Genomic DNA, 26,695 nt, shown 5'->3' with positions numbered 1-26,695 from the left:
TGCTGAAGCTGAAACGAGCTGTTTCTTCTTGCTGTTTGCTGCAAGGAGGTAAACTGCTGGGAGGCAGAGGCTGAAGGGTGGGAGCCAGTGGGTGGGCGGGGCTACATTCGGTGTATAAGAAGCACCTAAATCTTCACCCCCTTTTTAGGGGGGAAAAAGGTGCGTCTTATATCCGAAAAATACGGTAGCTCTGAATGACGGAATTGCTTTCTTGAGCAACGAAGCATCTCAGATGAACAAAGATTGGTCCAGTTACCATCATTCAACCTTTAGACCAAGGGTGTCAAACTCAAGACTCGCAGGCCGGATCCGGCCTCTGGGGTGCTTAAATCTGGCCCACAGGGCTGGCCTGGAAATATCAAAGGATCAGCCTGTGGTACCTCTGCCTGCCAAAATGGGCCATGCGGAGGCCCGGCAAGGCCCCTGTGTGGCCCGTTTTTGGTCTCCCCTGCTGGAGGTCGGGGACGCCAAAAATGGGTTTCGCGGGGGCCTCGCAGGGCCTCCGCACGGCCTATTTTTGGCCAGCAGATTAGTCCAGGAGGCCAGGGAGGCCAAAAACGGGCCATGTGGGGGCCTCGCGGGACCTCCGCATGGCCTGATTTGGCCGGCAGAGTGCTGCAGGAGGCCGTGGAGGCCAAAAACGAGGCACATTTTGGCCGGCAGGGTGATGCAGGAAGCGTCCATCCCGTTTCCCCCCTGCTCCCCACCCACTCACCCCGCCAGCTCATGGAGGAGAACTACAATGCGGATCCAGCCCTCGAAGAAATCCAGTTTGACACCCCTGCTTTAGACAGTCTGTATGAAGAGTTGCTCACTCCTACTATATACATATATCAAGAAACGTTGGCTGACTTGGGCTCCCTAATCATGACTTTAATCTCTACCTTGACCAAAAAGGACAATCTTTTAGAGTTGTATCATAGCTTCTTTTGTTGTGTCCCGGACACTTTTTAACAATTTCAGAACCCGTGAACCCCCAGTCCCGATCCCTTCCAGGAAAGATGGAGGACTTGTGGTTTGAGAAATGTTGTTCTTGGCCTTTTTGGCTGCTATGACGATGTACTTGGTGACCATGGTGATATGGTAGGTTCTTAGCTCAGAAAGAGCAGCTACACACTTGTTGTACGTGGTCTGAAGGTCTTGGTTTCCAGAAGATAAGACGTGATCCTTCAGTGGAGGGACAGACCGGATTTCTTCAATGAAGGCTTGATGATGAGGAGGCATGTATTTTCTCATCCTATGCAAAAACGCAGCTGGTAAAAGATACCAAAGCAATGGATAAGTGAGGTTCAAGGCAATTTAAAATGGTTGAGTCAACCTACTCAACAAATAGAGACCTGGTGGCTCAGCAGACTAATAGCATTGTGATTAACACCAGCTGTCTGCAATTACTGTAAGTTCGAATCTCACCAGGCTCAAGGTTGACTCAGCTTCCCTCCTTTCTAAGGTAGGTAAATTGAGGACCCAGTTTGTGGGGGCAATAAGCTGACTTTGTATGTATGTATGTATGTATGTATGTATGTATGTATGTATATGTATGTATGTATGTATGTATGTATGTATGTATATATATATCTCCGGAGAAGGGCGACATATAAATCAATTTTTTTAAAAAGAATAATAGCCCTTTAGATATTTTAAAATCCCTCATAATTTCTAGCCCACAAAGTTGATGTAGGAAAGGAACAAGCAGAGCTAGGGGGTGGAATGAAGCAAGTCATCAGCCTAGAGTCATTACGTTCCCATAAACAATCTAAATCCAATCCCTCTCAAATTCTGTTGTCTCTTAAAAGGTAAAGGTTCCCCTCGCACATATGGGCTAGTCATTCCCGACTCTAGGGGGTGGTGCTCATCTCCGTTTCAAAGAGGAAGAGCCAGCGCTGTACGAAGACGTCTCCGTGGTCATGTGGCCGGCATGACTAAATGCCAAAGATGCACGGAATGCTGTTAGCTTCCCACCAAAGGTGGTCCCTATTTTTCTACTTGCATTTTTTACGTGCTTTCGAACTGCTAGGTTGGCAGAAGCTGGGACAAGTCACGGGAGCTCACCTCGTTACGCGGCACTAGGGATTCGAACCGCTGAACTGCCGACTTTTCGATCGCGTCCCTTATCTACTTGACTCTTATCTAGTGCCAATGTAACACTAAACATTAGTTGACTAGATTTGAGTGGTGCAGTGGCCTAGAGGTGGAGCTCTCGCCTCACAATCAGGAGGCTGTGAGTTCGATCCTAAGTAGCGGCAGATATTTCTCTCTCTGGGCACAGTGTGAAATTATCCACTAGGAACTCTGCATTGGCAACAGGAAAGGCATCCGGTCAGTAAACACTCAGCTTCAATCAGTTGTCCCGACTCCACCTTGCTGTTAAGGGATTACTGGATCATTAAAAGACCCCCAAAAATTAGTTGACTAGATTCTTGCGGATAGGTTTGAGCAACAAATTTTCTTAACACAACATAACATATGGTGTTGATTCCTCGCACCTCAAACGCAACTGGTTGAAATTTGCAGAAATAGGTATATGACTAAGGAAAGCTGTCCTATAGTATATCAGCAGCTGAATCACTATAGACAAGCCAATACTGTACATGACGGGATTACTTTCCAAATTCTTTCCACGCCCTTTTTTTAAATTATTTTTAAAAGCATTTTTTTTTTACAACCTATTGGGCCAAATAGTAGTAAAAAAAATGCTTTTAAAAATTAAAAAAAATCGCACGCCACAGCTGATCACCCCACACACACACCCACGCACTGTTCTACTTACCCCATGCCTCCTTTTGGTGTGCGTGATGCGCACTGCGTATGCGTAGCCAGTGAACCGGTAGTAAACCAGTTCAGATTTCATTACTGGTATGAATGCCCTGACTTTAATGGACTCTCCTGCAGTTCACAATCTTTCTAGCTTCCCATACTTCCATTCAATGACAATGGAAGATATCAGGAGGAAAATTATTCCCAATGGGGCTTTCTCAAAAGAAATTCTACTGTGATCTCAAAGAGGAGATCCTTCTTTCTTCTCCCTGAGAAATCATAACCCTGGTTCCTTCATCCAGGGTTGGTGGTGTGGCCTGTCAGAGCCAGCATCAAAGCAACCTGTTGTGGCCCGCCAGCAGCCTGCGCGGATCGTGACTGATCCCGACGATGAGGAGGCTGGTGTGGTGTTGCGCCAGCAGCCTGCGCAACCGGCGCTCGCGTCGGACAGTGAGGAGGCCGAAGAGGATGTGGTGCCAGAGGCAGAGACTCAGCCAGGGCCTTCAGAACCTCCGGAAGCCCGTTCAAGTGGGAGAGCGAAGTGAAGGAGTCTCTTCTCAACGCTCAAGCACTCAGGGCTGCCAAAAGGCAGGAGTGGCTACTCAGGAGGAGGAGGTCTCCTTGAGAGTAAGGCTTGAGGATAATTGGCCACTCCCTTAGCCTATTTAAGCCGCATGCAGTTAGTAAGTTTCTTGCTGGAAACAACTTGTAATTATCATCAGAGCATTTTTGAAAAAGTCTTTATTGTATTTTGTTTTCTGGGCTGGTTGCCAACCTTTGCCGGACTTTGGTTTATTCTTGCTACTTAATAAATTTGATAAGGACCGTTGGTGTGTGTCAATATCCTCGGGAATCCGGAGCTGGGGCAGAACACAACCTGAGGTCTCCGAGGGAGAAGAGGGAATGGAGCTGGCAGAGAAAGAGAAACAGAAGGGGAGCCTGGACTGTCTGTCTGCCCTCAGATGGAGAGTCAACAGCCCCCAGGTCTGGAGGTGGCTGATGAGGAAGAGGAGGAACAGCTGGGTCCAGTGCCTGATGCACGGATGCACAGAAGGCAGAGGAGAGGAGAACAGTGGAAATCTATGGGCCGGTCCTTGGGACGGAAGAGCCACTGCTGCTAATGAAGCCCCTCCCTAGCTCTGGGGATAAAAGGCAGGGGGCAGAGATGAATAGATGTGGCAGACAAGTATTAATCTTCCAGCTGGACAGACATGTTAGCCTGCATTGAGAGATATATTTTTGCTGGGGCTGCTGGCGCTCCTAATAAAGGAAACATTTATTTAACTACAGAGGGTTTGTCCTATTTGGGAGCCAAACAATTGGAAGATTTGGAAAAGCCATTTTATGTTTTATCCTAATTTTAATAGACAACGCCGGATCTAAAGGCAAGCAAAGGACAGGTCTTACCACTTTCTTTCAGATGTTGGATGCCAAGCAGCTCATCGAAGGCATGCAGGGTGGAGCTTTGAGCCGCGCTGGCCCCAGAATACTCCAGAGGCTGTTCGCAAAGGCCTTCGTACAGCAATCCTTCTGGTAACACGGGGTTATCTTTCCAACTGGAAAAGAATAGGATAGAATTCTTTATTGGCCAGGTGTAATTTGGTGCAGATGCTCTCAGTGTACATACAAGCAACAAGCGATAAATCATGTTCACAAATCATAAAATACAACACTCAGTGACAGCTATCGGATACTAAATAAGCAATCAACATAAATCAGAGTAGAGTAGAGTAGAGTAGAGTAGAGTAGAGTAGAGTAGAGTAGAATAGAATAGAATAGAATAGAATAGAATAGAATAGAATAGAATAGAATAGAATAGAATAGAATAGAATAGAATAGAATTCTTGATTGGCCAAGTGTGATTGGACACACAAGGAATTTGTCTTTGGTGTATATGCTCTCAGTGTACATAAGGAAAATAAAATACAATCATCAAGAATCATAAAATACAACACTCAGTGACAGCTATAGGATACTAAATAAGCAATCAACATAAATCAGAATAGAATAGAATAGAATAGAATAGAATAGAATAGAATAGAATAGAATAGAATAGAATAGAATAGAATAGAATAGAATAGAATAGAATAGAATAGAATAGAATAGAATAGAATAGAATTCTTTATTGGCCAAGTGTGATTGGACACACAAGGAATTTGTCTTTGGTGCATACGCTCTCAGCGTACATAAGGAGAATAAAATACATTCATCAAGAATCATAAGATACAACACTTAGTGATTAGTCAAGGTTACTAATAAGCTATCAAATCGTACTAGGAAACAAATAAAAACAATATAATTGAAAGATACAAGCAACATGGTTATAGTAATAAGTGGGAAGAGATAAATACTAGTAAGGAAGAGAAGATTAATAGTAATGCAGACTTAGTGAATAGTTTGACAGTGTTGAGGGAATTATTTGTTAAGCAGAGTGATGGTGTTCGGGAAAAAACTCTCCTTGTGTCTAGTTGTTCTGGTATGCAGTGCTCTATAGCGTCGTTTTGAGGGTAGGAGTTGAAACAGTTGATGTCCAGGATGCGAGGGGTCTGTAGATATTTTCACAGCCCTCTTTTTGCCTCGTGCAGCATACAGGTCCTCAATGGAAGGCAGGTTGGTAGCCATTGTTTTTTCTGCAGTTCTAATTATCCATTGAAGTCTGTGTCTGTCTTGTTGGGTTGTATTCTCTGAGCTTGGCTGTTTTTCTGAAGGTGTTTTACCATTAGGTTAGGTAGCATCAACGATGCATAGAATATGGTATAAAAATGAAAGGCGAAAGGGAAGCAGGATCCTCCCTCCCACATGTTGGGGTAGACCAGGTGTCTCGACAGAAAGGTGAAGGAGGAGGAGGAGAAGGAGGAGGAGGAGGAGAAGAGGAGGAGGAGGAGGAGGGGAGGCGGGTGGAGGAAGATAAGAGGAGGAAGAAGCAAAAGGAGGAGGAGGAGGAGGGTGGCAACTTCAGAGCCCACAATTCCTCTGCCAAGTGATGCATTTCAAGAGCCACAGATCAACCGCAGAGTAGGAGACTCAAGCTGTGTCTGCAGCTCATTAGCTGACCTGTGCCACCTGCCCTCCTTGCCAGATGTTACCGAAGCACCAGGGAAACAAGCAGGATCTATTTTTAGGCTGCCCTTTTATTCAAATGCTCACGCAGAGCAAAAAAAAAAAAACATAAGCTGCCTTCCTAGCAGCTGCTCAGAAGACCTGAGTTGCAGGGAGGCATTTCTCCAAGCAACGGGGGCCCTTTTCAAGAGGTGGTGAGGTTGCATTTGGTATGCCACCTCCTCTTTGCCTGGCAACAGGTAACCATGGAGGAGATGCGCCACGTACTGTGAATGCACACAGCCTCTGTTCAGACATTATTGTGTGAGAAGCGAGGGAATGAGAGAGAAGAAGCCCATTGAGGGCCTACGTTCTCCATCTCTTCAATGCCAATCAGCAATCACAATAAAGTTCACGGAGGAGCTGAAGACGCTCCTTTTATTTCTGATGCTCAGAGGCGAGTTTCTTTGCTATTTCAAGATAAGGCAGAGAGTGACAGCTGGTGGGCTTTCGTGGCCACCCAATCTCTGAGCCCCTAGAACAGAAATGGAGAAGACTGTAGAGATTCGGTCTAGCGATTTGCATCCTTTCGAGAGTTGTTGAGGCTGCATGCAGGTTTATCCTGAGTCCTTCGGGAGAAGGGCGGTATAGAAATAAAATTATTCTTATTCTTATCTGTGTAGTAGTGCAAGTGGGTGTATCCACACACCTATTTGCACTACTCAGGTGACCCTGAGGACGGAGACAAACGTCCAGATGGCCTCAACGACCCTCTAAAAGGATGCAAATGACCAGCTGTCTGCAAGGGATATAAATCCTTCCATTCCTCACCATCCTCTCAGAGCTGAAGAAGCTTCTGGGATGAGAAGCGAAACGTCTTCAAAAGTAAAAAAAAAACAAGGAAGTCCAGTTGCCTCCTGAAAAAAGCATCTTTGGGGCAACCATGACCTGGATGACTGAGAATCTCTACAGACTTTTAGCTATGCAATTTTGGACGAACACCCTTGGAATAGTGTGGGAGTAGGAATGGATTTCCAGAGGAAAAAATGGCAGATTACAGGAACCATTTGCACTACTCAGGTAACCCTAAGGACACAGGTAAACCTCCAAGTGCTTCAAGGACCCTCTAAAAGGATGCAAACGACCAGCTGTCTGCAAGGAATATCAATCCTTCCATTCCCCACCATCCACTACTCACAGCTGAAGAAGCTTCTTGGATGAGAAGCGAAACGTCTTCGAAAGAAAAAAGTCCAGTTGCCTCCTGAAAAAAAGCACCTTCGGGAGAAGACAAGATCCAACTTCTCTGCCTTCTTTGTGGATCTGGGTGGTTGATAGCGCTTAGCAGAATTTTGTAATATTTAAGACATGCATTCTCTGCCTTTCATTATACGCCTTCAAATTTGGGCTATTTCTATTTGGGGGAGAAAGCAACACGGATGCTTTCATCCTCCATAAACTTTAATACACCTGTTTCACTTTTTACACAAAACACATCCTCGCTCCAAATGGGCCCCCGTTCTCCTAACGGTACAACTACTTTTCAAACATTGCTGTTGAATGCAGGCAACACAATTTTTCAAATGTGTCCGCACAAAATGTTTTTTTAAAAAGTCAAGTTGATGGTGGACATAACGGTACTACCAAAGCTCTGGTCACACCACTGTGATTGCCACAGCTTGACGTATTTTACTACACTTTGCAAACACTGCAATTTTATTTGGGTTTAGACAAAGAGAATCTGACAACTGAAGTCACTTGGGTTGACAGGCTAATCCGTTGTTTTTGCTGAGGTGCCAGCCTAAAAATAAATCTAGGGCTTTTTTTTCTCGCGTTCGTTCAGCGTTTAAAGCAGAAGCCTCATCTTGTGTCAGTCACAAAGGATGTCTCGTAACCTACTTTTACACTGGTGATCTAAGCAACAAGTTCCCTTTGTAGTCATTTAGGGATTCTGCAATGCCCCAAGGGAAAATTTTGCTTTATAGTCAAGTTCCACTTCCTTCTAAGTATCATATCTCCCCCCCCCCCCACTGCTTCAACACATCCGAATTTTAATGAAGGTTTAATGAGGGACCTTGATTAAGTGAAGGCAACACAATTAGCTAATGTGGCCTTGGGAAACCAAACATTAAGGAAGAGATTAACAAGCCCCCCCACCCCCCCTTGGCATGCTTTGTGCAAGAGAAGTGGCCGTAAAGATTTGGATTGAGGATGTGCTGGTTCAGGGGTTGATTTCATTCCCTTCTCCTCCTTCGTTTCTGATCCAGGCGCTTTCTCAAAGCAACAGTAAGGAGTCGAAGAGGTCAGGAAGGCACTCGTCTAATTCAGATTCCGATGCAAATTCTGCACAGTTCACATGTTCGAAGTGGAGCAACAAATGAAGGCAGCTTTTGTGCTGAAATCTGTCCTCTCACGCTGAAGGATGGTGGTTTGGGGAGGGTCGACATAATGGGGTATGAAAACATATATGTGAATGGAAAATGCAGACCAAAGGATTGGGTGAGATGAATGGTTGTTCAAGAAGAAAAGAGAAGGAGGGAGGGAAGGGAAGGGAAAGGGGGAAGGAAGGAAGGAAGGAAGGAAGGAAGGAAGGAAGGAAGGAAGGAAGGAAGGAAGGAAGGAAGGAAGGAAGGAAGTTTAGTCCTGAGATACCCCTCCCAAAGTGATAGGAAGGAAGGAGAGAGAAAGAGGGAAAGAAGAAGGGAGGGAGGGAGGGAGGAGGGAAGGAAGGAAGGAAAGAAGGAGAGAGAAACGGGGAAAGAATGAAGGAAGGAAGGAAGGAAGGAAGGAAGGAAGGAAGGAAGGAAGGAAGGAAGGAAGTTTAGTTCTGAGACACCCCTCCCAAACAGGGAGGGAGGGAGGGAGGACAGAGAGAGAGAGAAAGGGAGAAAGAAGAAGGAAGGGAGGAAGGAAGGAAGGAGAGAGAGAGAGAGAGAGAAAGTGGGAAAGAAGAAGGGAGGGAGCAAGGGAGGGAGGGAGGAGGGAAGAAAGGAAGGAAGGAAGGAAAGAAGGAAGGAAAGAAGGAAGGAAGGAAGGAAGGAAGGAAGGAAGGAAGGAAGGAAGGAAGGAAGGAAGGAAGAAGAGAGAATGGGGGAAGGAAGAAGGAAGGAAGGACGTTTAGTCCTAAAATACCCCTCCCAAATAGATAGGAGAGCTTTGTAGCCATATGTATCCCTTGAGAATAAATGCTCTGAAAATTGTGAAAAGGAATAGTACATCCCAAAGGAAAATGGTAGAAGGATCCCTTGATTGCCATGTCTAATCGGTACAGATGTTTGGGTCAATTCTTGGAGAACAAGGAAAGCCCCCAATTCAATTGGCATTGTGGGTTTTCTCAATATCAACAGTTGCTTCTTCTGCTTGGAAAATACTTTTAAAGCCAAAGGAATATAGCTGTACTTACCCAGAATAAAATATCCTCGACACTCCATAAAAGACGGAAGGATCAACGTAATCTAGGAATCAAGAGCACATAAAGATTGGATCAGTTTGCTGGATATACTTAAAATGAGTGCAAGGTTAAGTATGAACGTAATGTTTTACACTTAGGCAAGAAAGACCGAATACACAAATGGTGGTACATGGCTGAACAGCAGTGCTGTGAGAAAGAGAGTGCAGAGAAGCAAAACAAGGATAATTTTAGGGTTCTGGAGATTAAAACATATAATGAACAGTTGCAAGAATTGGGTATTCTATTCTATTCTATTCTATTCTATTCTATTCTATTCTATTCTATTCTATTCTATTCTATTCGTTTCTCCTATTCCTAATTCTATTCTATTCTATTTTACTGTACTCTATTTTCTATTCTATTCTATTAATTTTCTCCTATTCCTATTCCTATTCCTATTCCTAATTCTATTCTATTCTATTCTATTCTATTCTATTCTATTCTATTCTATTGTACTCTATTTTCTATTCTATTCCATTCTATACTCTATTTTAGTAATTTTCTCCCTATTCCTATTCCTATTCCTTATTCTATTCTATTCTATTCAACTGTGCTCTATTTTCTATTCCTAGTCTATATTCTATTCTATTCTATTAATTTTCTCCTATTCCTAATTCTATTCCTATTCCTTATTCTGTTCTGTTCTATTCTATTCTATTCTATTCTATTCTATTCTATTCTATTCTACTGTACTCTATTTTCTATTCTATTCCATTCTGTACTCTATTTTAGTAATTTTCTCCCTATTCCTATTCCTTATTCTATTCTATTCTATTCTATTCTATTCTATTCTATTCTATTCTATTCTATTCTATTCTATTCAACTGTACTCTATTTTCTATTCTATTCCATTCTGTACTCTATTTTAGTAATTTTCTCCCTATTCCTATTCCTAATTCTATTCTATTCTATTCTATTCAACTGTGCTCTATTTTCTATTCCTAGTCTATATTCTATTCTATTCTATTAATTTTCTCCTATTTCTAATTCTATTCCTATTCCTATTCCTTATTCTATTCTATTCTATTCTATTCTATTCTATTCTATTCTATTCTATTCTATTCTATTCTTCTATTATGTTATGTTATATTATGTTAAATTATATTATTATTCAATCCTAGATAGAGGCTGATATTTCTCTCTCTGGGCACACTGAGAATATATCTGCTGAACAAAACTCCGCATTGGTGACAGGGAAGGGCATCCGGCCATTAAAACACTCTGCTACCTCCATTCAGTTGCCCAGAATCCACCCCGCATGGGATTATGAGTTCATTAAAATGAAGATGAGGATGATGTTATATTATTCAATGCAAAAATCTGTCACTCCTTTTCTATACAGGGTACAAGCTATGACTTGTTTCTGGTTCTGCTCCCTGTGAGAAATGGAGCACTCTGCCTTTTTAAGATTTTTATTTATTTATCGACCTTGAGATGTGAACCAAATGCAGCACCGAGATTGGAAGGCAGGACTGCCTAGGAGAGAGGCCAACGTTTGAAAATCAATTCTATTCGTTTGGCTAAACCTCCTTTCTAGTCCCAGTGGGATTGCTTTCGCTAATCGCAAGAGATAATTACGGAACTAAATGGTGGGTAAATCTTACAACCTCAGAGGCTTTTGTTGATATCAAGGCTTGCAAAAGGCCAAGAAAATAACCAAGCAATGAATCAACAATATTGAGCCACGCTACTGGGATTCAGAAGCCGCTGAGATCTGTCAAGCACGGAGGGAAATTCAAAGGCTCTTTTCCAGCGGTAAAGATTTACTCTCTTTGCTGTCACAAATATGGATGCTCTTTGTCTAGAGATCTTTCTAAGGCTCTCCCCTGAGCAACCCTGGAGGAAAGATTCAGCAAAATGATTTTATTACTAAAATTATCTCTGCGCACTTCAGGTGCCATTAAAATCCACGGGCTATATTTTTCTCTTTCTCTTTGGTATTCTATTCTATTCTATTCTATTCTATTCTATTCTATTCTATTCTATTCTTATTCCTATTCCTATCCTCCATCCTACTTCTAATTCTATTCTATTCTATTCTATTCTATTCTATTCTATTCTATTCTATTCCTATCCTCCATCCTACTTCTAATTCTATTCTGTTCTATTCTCTATTCTATTCTATTCTATTCTATTCTATTCTTATTCCTATTCCTATTCCTATTCCTATTCCTTATTATATTATATTATATTATAGTATAGTATAGTATAGTATAGTATAGTATAGTATAGTATAGTATAGTATAGTATAGTATAGTATAGTATATTATAGTATATTATATTATAGTATATTATATTATATTATATTCTCAGCCTTCCATCCTTCCAAGGTGGGTAAAATGAGGACCCAGATAGTTGGGGACAATATGCTGACTCTGTAAACTGCTTAGAGAGGACTGTAAAAGCACTATGAAGCTATATATAAATCTAATTGCTATTGCTCTTCCTTCCTTCCTTCCTTCCTTCCTTCCTTCCTTCCTTCCTTCCTTCCTTCCTTCCTTCCTTCCCTCCTTCCCTCCCTCCCTCCCTCTCAGTGATTAGAATGCAGTATTGCAGGCTAACTCTGCCCACTGCCAGCAGTTCAATCCTGACCGGCTCAAGGTTGACTCAGCCTTCCATCCTTCCGAGGTGGGTAAAATGAGGACCCAGATAGTTGGGGACAATATGCTGACTCTGTAAACTGCTTAGAGAGGACTGTAAAAGCACTGTGAAGCTATATATAAGTCTAATTGCTATTGCTATATAAGTACATACCAGAGGGGGCACATTCTAAAAAGACCTGAACAAACAAATTAATGATAAAGAGACAAAGTCACAGCAACAATGGAAAATACCAGTTTGCCAAAGGTTTTGAATCAGTGTGTGCCGGACCCCAAGTGACTTGGAATATCTGCCTTTTTTTTTTTTTTGTATCAACTTTTTTATAACATTACCTTGAATTGAATGCTAAACATTCTTTGTACCGCTGATATATTTTTAAAGAATCATTCTGAAAGCACCCAATCAATTTCAAAGAAGAATGTGCAGACTTAATCGATGAACTGTAAAGAATAATACCTTAATATTTATTTATTTATTTTATTAGTTCAATTTAATAGTTCGATTTATATGCCGCCCTTCTCCGGAGACTCAGGGCGGTTTACAATGCGTTAAGCAATAGCCTTCATACTTTTGTATATACCTGCTTAGTAGGGCTTTCGGCCCCCCCTAAGTAGGGCTTTTGCCCCCCCCCTTTTTTTTTTAAATTTGATTTATATGCCGCCCTTCTCCGGAGACTCAGGGCGGCTTACAGTGCGTTAAGCAATAGCCTTCATTCTTTTGTATATTTATACAAAGTCAGCTTATTGCCCCCACAAACTGGGTCCTCAATTTACCTACCTTAGAAAGGATGGAAGGCTGAGTCAACCTTGAGCCTGGTGAGATTTGAACCTACAGTAATTGCAGGCATCTGGTCTTAATAACAGGGTGCCTTAGACCATTGTACTACCAAGGCTCCCCTAAGCTTAGTAGGGCTTTCAGGGGGCCCTTAGTAGGGCTTTCGGGCCCCCCTAAGCGGTGTTCCTTTTATACAAAGTCAGCTTATTTTTATACAAAGTCAGCTTTCTATACAAAGTCAGTTTATTGCCCCCACAATCCGGGTCCTCATTTTACCTACCTCGGAAGGATGGAAGGCTGAGTCAACCTTGAGCCTGGTGAGATTTGAACTCGCAGTAATTGCAGGCAGCTGGTGCTCCTTAACAGCACTTTAGTCTGCTGCGAACATCAATATTCTCTTAAAGAGGACGTTTTCTAAATATGATTTTTTTTAATTATTATTGCCAACTCACGAAGAAGAGATTGGACAGCCACTTTGGAATGGTATAAAGGCTTCTGTTCGAGCAGGGGATTCATCTAGAAGACCTCCCAAGTCCCTTTACACTCTGTCTATATTTAAGTGTATGTGGCTCACAGGCTTACCATGTATTTTCTTCAGAGTTTTGGTCATTTCTTGAAGGGTGTTTGTCAGTTCTTGCAACGCTTCAGCCAGGATTTTGTCATCTGGCTGAAGAAGTCCATTCACAGCCTTGGCAATGGCCTGCCGAAAACAAGAGAGCTGTGTTTAAAACTTACTGTCAGCATTTTAATGCTGCCATAAAGAGGAGAAGACGAGGCTTGACTTTTCACCTACTTATTTTCTCTGTAGATAATATCCCCTAGGAGATGGGATGGGAGGGGGGACATTCCTGTGGGTTGAAGTCAGGAGCTGGGGAGACCGACTTGGAAGATGGCCAATGAGATGCTGAGAATTGGGGAACGGAAAGGGAAGGGTTTGGGGTCAGAGGGTTAGTATCGGCTACGACGAAGTCGGGGCCAGATTGTCGCACTCAATAAATGGAAGATTTCAGCAAAGATTAATTGTTTGGGAATGCAATTTATTTGAGATGACATCAAAAGCTGACACTTACATGCCATCCGATTCCCAGCAATTCTGAATTTGCAGGAATCCATTGGCTTCATTATAGCTTTCCATTTTGCTGGTGACTTTATTATTATTATTATTATTATTTAACGCGTTGAGTCATTTTACAGATCACCCAGAGAAATGCGTTTATGATGCCTAGCGTAGGCAGAATTCTACTTCGCTTGTTCCCAGAAGTCAAGGTTTCTATTGTGTAAGCTGTAGCTGGATTCATGTCCTCTAAACAAGGATGAACAAAGCACATTTTGCTTTGTTCACAGAACATGCTGTGCCTCCTCAACTTGTCAAGGTTAGATCACGGGTGTCAAACTCAAGGTCCGGGAGCCGGATACGGACTGCAGGGTGCTTAGATGTGGCCTGGCATCAGGGGTGAAATGCTCCCAGTTCGGACCAGCTCAGGCGAGTAGGCGGTGGGCAGTTCGGAGAACCGGTAGCAAAAATCCCTTCCCTTGCCCCCCATGCCCAGCTGAGCCGCGCAATCATCAGAGCCTTTTTTTTCCTTTTAAATGGCTCTGATGATCCAAGCTCTGACGATCCCAGCTGAGTTGCCTGCTAATCAGGCAACTCAGCTTGGATTGTCAGACCCATTTAAAAGAAAATAAAGTTTCAGGGCCTGCATGCAGCCTTCCCGAGCTCCATTTCTGCTGGCACAGGGTTGCAGGAAGCCTGTTGTGGCTCCGTTACCTGAGCCTGTGTCATCGTCAGGAGAGGACTCCGAGAGTGAAGGAGAGGAGTTGGCAAGGCCTCCCTCTCCAGGACCCTCCTCTCTGGCAATGCCTTCGGTGTCCGCCGAAGGGCAAGAGATAGGGCCGGGGCCAAGCACGTCCACGCAGCCACAGGTGGACAGTGATGAAGGTAATGAGTCTTGGCTGGATCCACGCCAGCGTCGCAGAGATAAGCACGTGCAACAGAAGAAAAGGCGTGCCAGAGTTTAGGCTGAGTCACTAGACCACACCCCACAGGGTATAAAAGGGAGAGTGGTGGCCAGTCAAGCCTTGTGACGAACAAAGCTGAAAGCTTCCATGCCATTCTGCGTTGCCGGACTTTTGCTATAGACTTTGCTGGATTATCTTTGGACTTGATTTACTCTGTAATTATTGAGCTTTTTACTTTGATGTACCAGAAGCGGGGAGAAGTTATCTCTTCTCTTCGTAAGTAATAAACTCTTGGCAGGCAGCCACTAGGTTGCTGCCAAGTTCCGTTATCATAAGGAAAAGGATTTTGTTGGCTGGTTTGGTCTTTAACTCTTGAACGTCTGTTGGTGTGTGTGCGTGTGGGACGGGGACAGAACAAGGCCATCGCAGCCGAAAATGGAGCTCGGGAGCCCGTTTTCACTGGCAAAGCGTTTTGGCCACCACATGCGCCCCCAACACAAGTGACATCGAGATGGCCATGCCCATCCCATCCATGCCCCCCCAACCCCCCCCCAAGGTTATACATAACCCTGATGCTGCCCTCAATGAAATCAAGTTTGAAACCCCTGTATTACCCTGTTTCCCCAAAAATAAGACATCCCCTGATAATAAGCCCAGTCGGGCTTTTGAGCACATGCGCGAAAATAAGCCCATCCCCCCAAAAAATAAGCCCTCCCTGAAAATATTTAACCACATGTGCAGCCGGTCCCCGCCATTTCCTCTGGTTAGGGTTAGGGAGACAGAGCTGGAAATCAGGTAAGACGGCAAAAGGAGCTCCATGCACCCCAAAATAATAAGACCTCCCCAGTTGTGAAATCCAAATTTTTTTACTACTGGTTCTGTGGGCATGGCTTGGTGGGCGTGGCAGGGGAAGGATATTGCAAAATCTCCATTCCCACCCCACTCTGGGGCCAGCCAGAGGTGGCATTTGCCAGTTTGTTTTTTTTTTATTTGATTTATATGCCGCCCTTCTCCGGAGACTCAGGGCGGCTTACAATGCACTAAGCAATAGTTCTCCGAACTACTCAAAATTTCCATTACCGGTTCTCCAGAACTTGTCAGAACCTGCTGGATTTCACCCCCTGGACCTCCCCAAAAATAAGACCAAGTGCTTATTTCAGGTTTCAAAAAAATATAAGACAGGGTCTTATTTTCGAGAAAACACGGTAGAACTTAATGTGATGACTATGTTGATGCTGGTTGGGTTCCCGCCGTCTGCTAAATTACAGGCCACCAGCTTGTTTTAACCTAGTCTAGCTTGTTAGGTGAACTCAACGTGCTTTCAGTTTAGCCAAAATGCTGCAGAACGTTCCCCTTGATCCCTCATAAAAACAGCCAAAGCAAACATTGATCATTAATTTAGGAGAAAACTAGACCTTGAGTCCTGGTGCGGCAACTTTCTCAGTTAGGAAACTGACCAGAATGAACCCAACTGTACTTGTTCCTCCAGGCAAAGTTACTATGGGCTCCAGGTTCCTGGGAAGAGAACAAAATCAAAAGACTAGGAAAGGAAGTACAAGTATGTATTAGTGCTTTCAAGGGAGGGGTTGTTTCTCCGAAAAAGCGCAAGGCGTACAAAACAACAGATTTATAAGCTGCGCACCATCTCTTTTGTTGCTTGGCAAGGTTTGAGAATGCTTCAAAAAATCCGCACTACCTTCTTTGACACGGGATCGTAGAAACCAATGTAGGTTTGTGACTTTCGTTGCTCGCTTTCCAAACTAAAATCTCTACCGACTCACGCCTATACCTTCTCAACTCAGTCTATTGGGCATGGGGAGGTTGGAGGTCCAGAAGAAATGAGGCAGGCACCTACAGCGCACGGAATCTCCTTCTATGTAATGCTTCCAAAGGATTTCATTTCCTGTTGATTTTTGTAACTTCCAACAACGCTTGGCCAGTTCATAAAAGTTTGACGAGACTCATCCTGGCAGTTATCTCAAGCCTCCTGATACTCCTCTACTAGAGTGCCATTGCTTTAGACAGCCCAGATAGCAATAGCACTTATATACTGCTTCACAGTGCTTTACAGACCTTTCTAAGCGGTTTATAGAGACAGCCTATTGCCCTCAACAATTTGGGTCCTCATTTTACCAATCTCGGAAGGATGGAAGGCTGAATCAACCTTGAGCCAGTCAGAATCGAACTGCTGGCAGCCGGCAGTCAGTAGAAGTAGCCTGCCGTACTGCATTCCAACCACTGCGTGAACCATGGCATCATAATTATCAAAGATAATTACCATAGTCATGTAGCCAGCATGGCTATATGCTGAAGACACACGGAGGGCTGTTACCTTCCTACCAAAGTGGTACCTATTAATCTACTTGCATGCTTTCGAACTACTAGGTGGGCAGGAGCTGGAGCAAGTAATGGGAGCTCACCCATTGCATGGAGCTCAGGTCTCGAACCCGGGCTGTCAGCTCTACAGCTGACAATGTAGAGGCACTAATATATTGATACAGAGTCAATTCATTAATAAAGCTATAAACACTAACATATTCTAACAACACAACTTCTTGGAGTTATGGCGGCCCAGGTGGGTCATTCTGGTGATCAAAATTCATCCCAAAAGTAAGAGAATCCCATTATTTGCAGATCATTGATGATAAAACCTCTCTCATTTTTTATTAAAATTTGGCCATCTGGCCAGTAAACAGCATCAAACATTTCCTTAAGTGTTTAATGATATTCTGTCTTATTATTACATTTGGAGGTAGATAGAAATATTATTAGAAATATTGTTAGTTTATATATAGCACAACAGAGCAAACAAAGAGTACAGTCACCATGTGCTTTACTGCTCAACTATTTTAACTGTAACAGGAAACAGGAACAAAAGAGCATAGAGTATATACTATAGATCCAAGCTTGTAAACATTGCCATCTACTGGCTGAATACTATTGTAGCTGTTGCATAAAAATACATTCCAACAATGAATTCCAAGAAAAACAATATTGCATATTGCTATATGATATTTAGTAATTTCTAGCTGACCTTATACAATGGTCCAGAACCACTGAAGGCATATCTCCATTTTGCACTAGATTAGAATTTCAATCAAGAATCGTAAGTCAAGGAAAAACAAAGCTACGTGAAATAAAGAGTCAAATACACCTTGGATTCCAGTAATGGCCTGGGAAAGGAGGTGAGCAATTACTTGCTAAATAAACCATTTCTGGTTAGTTTGCCATTTGTGCTTCAGAGGAGAGCTGCAACTTACCACCCAGCAGCTGTTTGATGGAGAGAGATGATTCTCCTAAATCTCAGTTTTCTATTCCGTGGGAGTATAACTGGCAAAGATAGGAGCTGCAAACAATGTAAACATAAACTGACTTCCTAAAAGCAGCAGCTGTTTGACTTCAAACAGCCTGAAAATTGACTCCAGGGGTGATAACTAAATCAATCTTGCCCTGCAAAAAAAGAAAGAAAGAAAGAAAGAAAGAAACAGGGCTTCTCAAAGACTTACTCAATTTCCAGACGCCTTGGAGAAATTGCGGTGACATCCGCCAACATACCCAAGGAAGCAAAATCAAGAGATGAAATCAGTTGAAGGGTAAAGTCCATATTTAACAATAACACATACCCCCCACAGGTGCATTTCCTATACAGAGGTTAAGCCAAGCAGATCTAGGCTACAAACTTTTGAGTACACCAGCCAGATGTTTGCAATCTAGATCTCCGAGCCCTTCAGAGCAGGGTTGAAATTCAGCAGGTTCTGACAGGTTCAGGAGAACCGGTAGCGGAAATTTTGAGCAGTTCAGAGAACCGGCAAATACCACCTCTGGCTGGCCCCAGAGTGGGGTGGGAGTGGAGATCTTGCAATATCTTTCCCCCAGGAGTGGGGAGGGAATGGGGATTTTGCAGGATCCTTCCCCCAGGTGTGGGCTGGGAATGGAGATTTTGCAATATCCTTCCCCCAGGAGTGGGCTGGGAATGGAGATTTTGCAATATCCTTCCCCCAGGAGTGGGGAGGGGATTTTGCAGGATCCTTCCCCCAGGAATGGGGAGGGAATGGGGATTTTGCAGGATCCTTCTCCTGTCATGCCCATCAAGCCACACCCACCAAGCCATGCCCACAGAACCAGTAGTAAAAAAATTGGGATTTCACCACTGCTTCAGAGCAGTCATCAGTCTCAACTCCCTTCGTGCCCACCAGAGATTGACTCTTTTCTACAGGTCACCTTGAATTCTGCTGACTCTTGTGTACCGCCAATTTGCTTTGACCGTTAGTAGTTCAGATTCTTCTAGAGAGCATTAACATGCCATAAACTGATACATTCACTTGGATTCCCGATTTCCTGAGCTTGACATTTCTATGGCTCCAGCTACGATTGATCTCCAACTATTAAGCACAGATATTGTTGTCCATAGATTTACCCCTGGGGATTTTTTTTCTTCCAGTTCACCAAAACAAAATCCGTGTGGACCATGATCGGAGGCAGACCGAGCATTTCAGAGACTTCTCCAAAAGGGATGGCCAGGTTTCGCGGCAAGATCTGGAAGACAAAACCAGCAGGTCAACACCAGCTCTCCTAAGTCTGTGTCCTACTGGGTTTCAGTAGTGTTCCAGATGGTTAGAAGAAGTAGGAAATGTCTAGGGAGATTCTCAGTCATCCAGGTCATCGTTGTCCCAAAGGTGCTTTTTTAACTTTCTGGTTTTTCTCTGAAGACATTTCGCTTCTCAACCAAGAAGCTTCTTCAGCTGTGACTGGATAGTGGGAAATGGAAGGATCTATACTCCTTGCAGACAGCTGGACATTGGCATCCTTTTAGAGGGTCATTAAGGTCTCCTGAAGATTTATCTGTATTTATTTTATACTAAAATAAATAAATAAATAATAATAATAATAATAAATAAATAATAATAACATTTTACTATTTAAATGGGTTGTTTTATTAGAGTTTTTTGGCCAATTTATTTAATTGTTTTAAAATGTTTTTAATTTTTATATTGTCATGGTTTTATTTTTGGCTGTACACCGCCCTGAGTCCTTCGGGAGAAGGGCAGTATAGAAATTCAATAAAATAAAATAAATAAATAAAAGCACTGAAGAAGACTACAAGTAGTCCTTGACTTAGAACCATTCGTTTAGCACCCATTCAAAGTTACAACAAAAAAGTGACTTATAACTGCTCCTCGCACCTATGACCGCTGCGGCATCCCTACAGTCCCATGGTCAAAATTTGGGCACTTGGCAACCAGCATTATTTAACTGTGGCATTTGCATGATGGCATCATTGCATCTGGGTTTTGTTGTGACTCCGATTCCCGAGCCCGTCTTATCGGAGGGAGAAGGCTCCGAAAGTGAAGGAGAGGAGTTGGCCAGGCCTCCCTCTCCAGGACCCTCCTCTCTGGCAATGCCTCAAGTGTCTCCCGAAAGAGAAGAGATTGGCCAGGAGGCAGGTATCACCAAGCAGTCGCAGTCGGACAGTGATGAAGATAAGTCTTGGCTGGATCCACGCCAGCATCGGAGAGACAAGCGCACGCAGCAGAAAAGGAGGCGTGCCAGAGATTAAGCTGAGTCCCTGGACCACACCCCACAGAGGATAAAAAGGGGTGTGGTGGCCATTCAGGCTCTGTGACGGACAAAACTAAACAACTAGCGAGTCGCATTGTATCTCTGAAACTACGTTATCTGCCTGCCTTGGATTTAATACGGACTGGACTTGACAATTCTGTGGCTTTGTGTATTTGTTTTGATTCTCTGTGAGTAAAGTTCTTAGCAAGCAGCTACTGGATTGCTGCCAATCCTGTTATCGAAGGAATTTATTGTCTGCAAGTTTTATTTAACTCCTGGCTGACTGTTTGTGTGCATGTGTGAGACGGGGACAGAACAGGTTTACCCTCTGCATCCTCCTGGTTTTCTGCAGATACCGCTGGGTCATATCAGGCTTCAGAAAGACCAACATTTTCAAGTATGGACTAATACCTTGGGGACTTCTTTTTCACCTTCTTGCCAGACGTAGCCCATTGTGATGAAACTGAGGACCAGGTGGGCCAAATAGAGTTCTCGGTGCCCTTGGAGGTACTGGCAGCTGAGTAGAGGCATCTGTTGAAACAGAAAAGCGTTAAAGAAAAACAATATTGTTATTAATGGGTCTTCCCCTCCTCCCCCGGTCTCCCTCCCTCATAGAACGTAGGATAATAGAGTTGGAAGGGACCTTGGAGGTCTTCTAGTCCAGCCCCTTGCCCAAGCAGGAGACTCTGTACCATTTCAGACAAATGGCTGTCCAATCTCTTCTTGAAGGCCTCCAATAATTCATTCCTTCCTTTCCTTCCCTTCTTTCTTCTCCTTCCTTTCCTTTCTTTTCTTCCTTCCTTCCTTTCCTTCTTGCTTCCTTCCTACCTTCCTTTCTTCCCTTCTTCCTTCTCCTTTCCTTCCTTTCCTTCCCTTCTTCCTTCCTTCCTTCTTTCCCTTCTACCTTCTCCTTCCTTTCTTCCTACCTTCCCTTCCTTTCTTCCCTTCTTCCTTCTCCTTCCTTCCTTCCTTTCCTTTCCTTCTTCCTTCCTTCCTTCCCTTCTTCCTTCCTCTTCCTTCCATCCTTTTCTTCCTTTCCTTTCCTTCCCTTCCCTTCTTCCTTCTTCCTTCTCCCTTCTCCCTTCCTTTCCTTTCCTTCTTCCTTCCTTCCCTTCCCTTCTTCCTTCCCCTTCCTTCCATCCTTTTCTTCTTTCCCTTCCCTTCTTCCTTCTCTTTTCTTCCCTTCCTTTCCTTCCCTTCCCTTCTTCCTTCCTTCCTGCCTTCCCTTTCCTTCTTCCTTCCCCTTCCTTCCATCCTTTTCTTCCTTCCCTTCCCTTCTTCCTTCTTCCTTTTCCCTTCTCCCTTCCTTTCCTTTCCTTCTTCCTTCCTTCCCTTCCCTTCTTCCTTCCCCTTCCTTCCATCCTTTTCTTCCTTCCCTTCCCTTCTTCCTTCCTTCCTGCCTTCCCTTTCCTTCTTCCTTCTACTTCCTTTCCTTCCTTCCTTCCTTCTTTCCTTCCTTCCTTCCTCCCTCCCTTCCTTCCACTAAAGACTATTCCATTAAGAACAAACACATAAAAGCAGTTTTTCATATCATCTGAACTCTTTTTAACACAATTGAATACTTGCCTGAAATCTTCAGTGGAATACACGCTCCGATCAATAAACTCATTCCATTTCTATTTAACTTTGATAAGTTTGCCTCTTTCATTCTGACATAACGCCTGCAAGACTCCCATTCTTCTCCAACGCATCACAACGCAACAGCTGAGGGCTAGGAAGCCACAAGCTTGCGCATTTAGCACTCGATTTCTGCAGCTTTGAGTGAACATGTTGGTGTGTAAATCAGCCATCATACATCGAGCAGTAGAATGTAAACCACTGATCACACCTCATTATCGAATGCTTCCCTTAAGAATAGTTAAACAGGGAAGAAACATAGAGGAAGGGAAGCGAACAGTAGAGATTGCTGCACGGGTAGTAACAATAATTCATTTAGTGACCGTTCAAAGTTACAATGGCACTGAAAAAAGTGACTTATGACCAGGGGTGAAATCCAGCAGGTTTTGACAGGTTCTGGAGAACCGGTAACGAAAATTTTGAGCAGTTTGGAGAACCGGCAAATACCACCTCTGGCAAATGTCAGAATTTGCAAAAATGGCTAAACGGGCTAATTTGGTCAAAGAACACATAACAAAAAAAATTTTGGGGGGGGAAAGACTGGAAACCTTGTATGCACTTTTTGCTGAGAGAAAAAATGGAATTGATGATTTATGAATTTGAAGAGTAGGAAATTTGGGGACTAAATGAGGAGATTTTTAAAAAATATTTGTAAAATGTTGTAAGTATCTGTTGGCAAGAAAGTTGGAATTATTTATATGCTCCAACACTGGAGGCTTTTAAGAAGAGATTGGATAACCATTTGTCTGCAAATTCACAGTTTAGAAACTCAGCCACTCTGGCAAGAATTACCTATGAAGATGAACTAGGACAAGGGTCGGCAACCTTAAACACTCAAAGAGCCATTTGGACCCATTTCCCACAGAAAAGAAAACACCAGGAGCCACAAAACCCTTCCCGTGCCTGACTACTTCTTGAGCGGCCACAAAACTAGCATAGGTAGTTGAATTAAACGTTCTGTTTTCTTCTGAAACTTTTCTTTTCTTGGATTTATCCATGGTTGGCCTACCGGGAGTTGAAAAACTCAATAAATTGCGTGCTGGCGGGTGTCACACATTGGCGGTTGTGATGCATATTTTGAGTGACAGGGAGCCGCAGCAGAGGGTGAAAGAGCCACATGTGGCTCCGGAGCCGCAGGTTGCTGAGCCCTGGTATATAGGGTTTGCTGCCTGAGCAGGGGGTTGGACTAGAAGACCTCCAAGGTCCCTTCCAACTCTGTTATCTATCGATCGATAGATAGATAGATAGATAGATAGATAGATAGATAGATAGATAGACAGATAGATTTCTTAAATTTGGTTTTCTTTTTCTTTTTTGCACCATTTCGTTTTTGTTACTTTCTCTTGTCTTTTGATGTGCCATTTATTACACGTAAATTACAGTGTTACATATAAACAGAAAGCAGATTTTAAATATGAAATCTAAGCAACATTATTTTCTCTTCTGTGGAACAAGTGCCATCTACAGGAACGTTTGCAGCATTGCGGAGGAAAAATCAGAAGGTTCACTATTCCAGGTGTATTTTGAAAGAATTCAAGTTTTGTTTATCTTCCCAGCGGTTTGCAAAAAAAAAATTGTTCTCTTCCTCATTTTTTGTCCTGCCTCACACTTCAAAATCAAACATCTCCTGCCAGGTCGTATTCTATTTTTTAATCAATAAGGCGAACACTGAGAGAATAAGCACACAAATGGTCCAGGGTGTTTAAAAAAGTAAAAAGTGGACATCCCAACTCAAAGACAAGGCTGGTAGAAAACCTAACATTCATTCCTCCAGCATGCAATAAATAAAGGAAACTGGCTTCCTAGAGCAGGAGTCTCCAACCTTGGCAACTTTAAGACTTGTGGACTTCAACTCCCAGAATTCCTCGGCCAGCAAAGTTGCCAAGGTTGGCAACTTTAAGACTTGTGGACTTCAACTCCCAGAATTCCTCGGCCAGCAAAGTTGCCAAGGTTGGCAACTTTAAGACTTGTGGACTTCAACTCCCAGAATTCCTCGGCCAGCAAAGTTGCCAACTTTGGCAACTTTAAGATTTGTGGACTTCAACTCCCAGCATTGAAGTCCACTCTGGGAGTTGTGGACTTCAGCTCTGGGAGTTGAAGTCCACAAGTCTTAAAGTTGCCACAGTGTCAGACTGCGGTGCTATCTCAAAATTAAATGAATTTCCAAACTGCCAATCTTTAAGGAAATCTTTCTTTAATTGAGCTCAGCCACCGGATCATGACTCCGTGCGGACAAGACTGACCTTTTGCCTCCCAATCCCTCCCTTTCCGATCCCCAAATCTCTGCTTCTCATTGGCTGTCTTCCAAGTCATTCTTCAGACTTCTTTTCCTCGTCATTTCCCAGGAATGTGGCCCCTCCCTTCATTTCCACGACAACCTGGCTTCAAAGGGATTTAGCAGGCAAAATTTTCAGAGTTTATCTTTCGCTCTCCTCTGCTCTCTCTCTATGCCAGCGTTGCAACGCTGACACACAGTTTGAGACCCGTGTCCTAGGGCATCAAGCACAATGTGGGATCTCTATGACTAAATGTCACGTGTGAAAATGAATTTCAGTACCTTTTTGACCTGGGAACGTAGTTGATGGCTCTCAATCAAGTAAACCAACCTGTGGCCAATCTCCATCCATGGACTGTAGAAAGGAGGAAGTTCTTTCTTAAAAAGAGAGACCAAAAAAAAAGAATTGTGATTATATAAACTAAATGTACCTATGAATTGTATTGATGAGATTGGATATGGAGAACCCATGAGCCTTAGTCGTTGTGAGATTACAGTTCCCAGCATTCACTGCCTCCTGTGAACACTGGCTTAGGATGCTGAGAAGGATAGTTTGGTGCAGTTTCTCCAACCTTTTATTGAAAAAGAATCTCTAAAAGGAATGATCATCCTCAAAGTGGAGAAATCAAGAACTTGGAGTTCTCCAAGAGTTGCTTAATTCCCAGCTGCAGCAGGAAGTTAGCGGTGCCCACAGGAAAAGAGAGAAAAGTCTGAAAGACGGTGTCATATACAGTGTCACATATATGTCCTCGGCTTACAAAAATTCACTTAGCGACCGTTCGCAGTTACAATAGCACTGGAAAAAGTGACTTATGGCCATTTTTACTTATGAGCCGAGGTGGCGCAGTGGTTAGAGTGCTGTACTGCAGCTACTTCAGCTGACTGCTAGTTCAGCAGATCAGCGGATCAAATCTCACCGGCTCAAGGTTGATTCAGCCTTCCATCCTTCCGAGGTGGGTAAAATGAGGACCCAGATTGTTGGGGGCAATATGCTATTTAGTATACTGTCGATTGTTGAAAGCCGCCCAGAGTCCTCGGAGAGTGGGCGGCATAGAAATATGATTAATAATTTCCAGTCGACACTGTCTAGCTGTCGGGGCCCTGGTTGGCCCCTGACCTCCGCACCTTCCACCGGAACTTAAAGACATGGTTGTTCAGCCTGGACTGGGGGGGTTAACACGTATTTTAACACCCTTTTATTGGATATTTTATTGTTGTGAGCCACCCTGAGTCCTGCGGAGATAGGGCAGCATATAAATTAAATAAAATAAAAATAAATAAATAAATAATTTTTTTCACACTGAGGACCGTTGCCGAATCCCCATAGTTACGTGATTTACATTCGGATGCTTCACCATTGATTCACATTTATGACGGTTGCAGTGTCCCGGGGCTCACGCGATCCCCCTTTTGTGACGTTTTGACGAGCAAAGTCAATTGGGGAAACCAGATTCACTTAACAACTGTGTTACTAATTTAACAATTCACTTAACGACGGTGGCAAGAAAGGTCGTAAAAGGGGGCAAACTCACTTAACAAATGTTTCACTTAGGAACATAAATTTTGGGCTCGATTGTGGTCGTAACTTGAGGACTACCTGTTTCTCCCTCTAATGGGGAGCAGGACTTGCTGCAACCACACCCTAACCTTCCAAATTCTTAGCTTCCCTTGCAGAAGCTGCTGGCAAAGCTACTAGTTTCAGTCCTTCTGCCCCCTTAAAAAAAAAAAAAATCCCAAGTGGCACAACACAACTTCTCCCTAGGACTAGAACTAAGGATTACTGAGGAAAAATGGACAGGAATTTGGGCTAGGACTGGTATGCACAAGCAGCCACGACAAAGGTTATTTCAGATTAAATGAATGAAGCACGGTTAATAAAATTACTCTTCGCGTAATTTAACAATGTTTAACTGTGTGGTTAAAAATTACAACCGGGTAGTGATTTTTGAAGGAGATTTTAACAGATTAACAGAGTTGGAAGGGACCTTGTAGGTCATCTAGTCTGCCCCTGCCCTGGACTGGCAGTCCAGTCTCTTCTTGAAAGCTTCCAGTTTACTTACTTCCGTCCAGCCATCTGAAAAATGTTCTCCTTCTTCTCACACCTTTAGCTTTTGGCAAAAGGATGTACTTACCAGTGGATTTGGAAGAAGGAAACCATAATCTTCAGAAATATGAAATCTCTTCAGTGTGAATGCCGGCTTCTGTTTCACATGATGTGTAGCATTCTCCATCCTTATGAGATTTGACAGCCAGACTTGGGAATTTGCAGCCTACTGAATTTGGGGTGAACTGAAGCTCAGAACCCCACAGAAATTGCTGACCAAAACAACCTTACTAGCAACTATTAGTAGATCTTGATTAGGCGAAGTGTTTCCTCTGCTCCTCATAGTCCCAGACCTTTGGCCTGTTGAATGTCACTGATCAATGATCAGTGGAGCTGAATAAACATCTGGGAGGTGCGCTGATAACACCTTCAATAGGCCAAATTCAGAAAAGAATTCAGAAGGGATGGAAAAATCTACAGAGTGAATCATTAAAGGCAAAAACTGCCAACTCGTTCGATAAGAATAAAAAAACAAAAGGAATACAGAATTCAGAATAACAGAGTTGGAAGGTGAGGTACTACTACCACTCTATAAAGCCTTAGTAAGACACCTAGAATTACACCT

General features: G+C 43.2%; 1 protein-coding gene across 1 annotated transcript; it reads right to left on the bottom strand.

The window, feature by feature from the left end:
- Position 1: 1 nt before the first annotated feature.
- Positions 2–26,370, bottom strand: IDO2 (indoleamine 2,3-dioxygenase 2). Its single transcript, XM_034406369.3, has 10 exons — positions 26,159–26,370; positions 24,309–24,404; positions 20,546–20,665; positions 18,993–19,111; positions 18,082–18,096; positions 15,991–16,090; positions 13,199–13,316; positions 9,194–9,245; positions 4,162–4,310; positions 2–1,253 (listed from the first exon to the last, which is right to left on the bottom strand). Exons 1-10 carry the CDS (start codon positions 26,255–26,257, stop codon positions 907–909), a joined length of 1,215 nt encoding a protein of 404 aa, XP_034262260.2. The 5' UTR covers positions 26,258–26,370; the 3' UTR covers positions 2–906.
- Positions 26,371–26,695: the final 325 nt, after the last annotated feature.

Source organism: Pantherophis guttatus, chromosome 9 (genome assembly GCF_059756535.1).
Source record: "Pantherophis guttatus breed Tessera chromosome 9, ASM5975653v1, whole genome shotgun sequence".
NCBI lineage: Eukaryota > Metazoa > Chordata > Lepidosauria > Squamata > Colubridae > Pantherophis > Pantherophis guttatus.
The sequence above is the reverse complement of the archived record's forward strand: the minus strand, read 5'-3'. Positions and strand labels throughout refer to the sequence as shown.

Excerpts from the sequence above, each read along its gene's own strand:
- IDO2 (XM_034406369.3), bottom strand. The coding sequence starts at position 26,257 with ATGGAGAATGCTACACATCATGTGAAACAGAAGCCGGCATTCACACTG. Across the intron at positions 20,666-24,308 it reads TACGTTCCCAGGTCAAAAAG|ATGCCTCTACTCAGCTGCCA; the intron begins GTACTGAAATTC and ends CTGTTTCAACAG. Across the intron at positions 13,317-15,990 it reads TTGCCGCACCAGGACTCAAG|GCCATTGCCAAGGCTGTGAA; the intron begins GTCTAGTTTTCT and ends TGTTTTCGGCAG.